A 1,962-nucleotide genomic window follows, 5' to 3' on the forward strand; every position below is an offset into this window, starting at 1 on the left:
TGGTCGTAAAAGGCAGTTAAGAAACAGGACAGTTAAGAAGGGAGCCACAGCAACAGTTGGAGGTTTTTGTGAGTAGAGGACAAGGATACTTGTGGCTTCTTGAAGGCCAAGAAAAGAGAACCAGGACTTCCCTGGTGGCTCAGTGGTTAAGAATCCACCTGCCAATGCAGGAGACATGGGTTCGAGCCCTGGTCCGGGAAGATCCCACATGCCGCGGAGCAACTAAGCCCATGTGCCACAGCTACTGAGCCTGCGCTCTAGAGCCCGCGAGCCACAACTACTGAAGTCCGCATGCCTAGAACCCTTGCTCCGCAACAAGAGAAGCCACTGCAATGAGAAGCTTGCACACCGCAACAAAGAGTAGCCCCTGCTCGCTGCAACTAGAGGAAGCCTGAGCGCAGCAATGAAGACCCAACGCAGCCAAAAATATAATAATAATAAATAAATAAATTTATTTAAAAATAATAAAAGAAAAGAAAAGAGAACCAGTGGACAGGAGCTGACCAAAGGAACTGAAGAATGGTATAAAATGGTGGTGAGAGAGCCCTTGAGATGGGAGGGGAGGGATTGCAAGGACAGAAATAAAGAGTTCTCATTTCCCTAGAATTCAGTTTTGTTTCATTCACAGCTGTCACAGACCTAGGAACACACCTTTCCCAATCCCTGTCTCTAGTCTAAAGAGCCCAACTTCCTAACAGGCAACTGGGTCCTGATCTGGAGCATCACCTGTGTGACCTAGTGCAGGTCACTCAAGCTCTGTAAACCTCAGTTTTCTCATTAGTAAAATGGGATAAATAATAGTACCTACCTCATATTGTTGTTGTGAGATAACGCATTCAAAGAGCTTAGTTTGCTGCTCAACTGCTGGTCTGGGGGCAGTCTCTCTGACCTGTTGTGGCCTGGGCCATATAATCAGTGATGTCACAACGCCCTACTAGACTCCACCTTCTCTGCTAGGGAGTTGCAGATCCTTTGGAGCTAAGGACTGGAACTGACACGCGAGACCTCTACCAACTGAGGGTTTCATGAGCATACTCCTTTGTCAAGATCTTGGTGAATAGTCTTGCTGTGCAATCGTGTCTTAGAAATTGTTTTACTTATTATCATGATCGTGCTTGGCTGGATGCTTTTTGTTGGATTTGCATGTTACATGGGCACATTTCCAGAGTTCGTGGTAAGTAGTGACCTTGCCTAATTAAGTGACCTTAATCCCTCGTAGTCAGTCCTGGCTCTGGCTAACCCTCCCAGATGGGGTTTCTGACCAAACAGGAAAGATAGTTGGGGTCTCACCACTAATAAGAGGTCAGGATGTGAACTAACTTTGTTCCCCAGGCTACTTCCCATCCCATTGGGACATCTTTAAGCCTTTCCCCCTCCACTTGGGTACTTAACATCACTTATTTCAAAGCACTATGGAATTTATAAGGGGTCTGGTGGAGAGAGTGCCTGACTTCTGGATTTCAGGACAAGTGGGTCAGTGATTGCTGGGAGGAAAGGGAATGTGGACATTGGTGGGACCTTTTCAGCAGCCCTTCCAGTCACATACAGAAGCAGTCACCTACTGTGCCAACGAGTAGGGCCAGCTCTGCCTTTGAGTTTCTTTCTTCCTCAGCCTCCAACTCTGAAGTGGAAAGAGAGGTAGGCTGTTCAGGAGAGCAAGACACACCCGAGGAGCAGGACTTTGGATGAAGATCTGCAGCTGTGAGTGGACGTGACTGTTGGGCTGGATTCTTCCCTTTCAAGAGAACTCGGTGGCACCCTGAAATCTCAATGGAAAGTTTACATTCCTCTGGAAAATAAAATAGACTGAGGAAGGGGAAAGAATTTGGGGAGTACTGCTGAGGACAGCAAGCCCTGGTTCAAAGATTTGTCAATAACCATACCTCATGGGTATTCTTTTCAAAGACTGTTCCATCTATTTTGTCCATGCAAACTCTGTAATAAATTAGACCGGCATTTTTA

At 46.6% G+C, this 1,962-nt stretch overlaps 1 protein-coding gene across 1 annotated transcript; it reads left to right on the forward strand.

The window, feature by feature from the left end:
• The first annotated feature begins 962 nt into the window (after positions 1-962).
• Positions 963-1,962, forward strand: MISFA (mitochondrial sheath formation associated). Its single transcript, XM_082628246.1, is given in 3 exon segments — positions 963-1,174; positions 1,613-1,639; positions 1,643-1,962. Coding segments are annotated over 3 exon segments (159 nt in total). The 5' UTR covers positions 963-1,105; the 3' UTR covers positions 1,706-1,962.

The sequence above is a fragment of the Mesoplodon mirus genome (genome assembly GCF_964341445.2).
Source record: "Mesoplodon mirus genome assembly, chromosome: 7".
In the NCBI taxonomy this organism is placed as follows: domain Eukaryota; kingdom Metazoa; phylum Chordata; class Mammalia; order Artiodactyla; family Ziphiidae; genus Mesoplodon; species Mesoplodon mirus.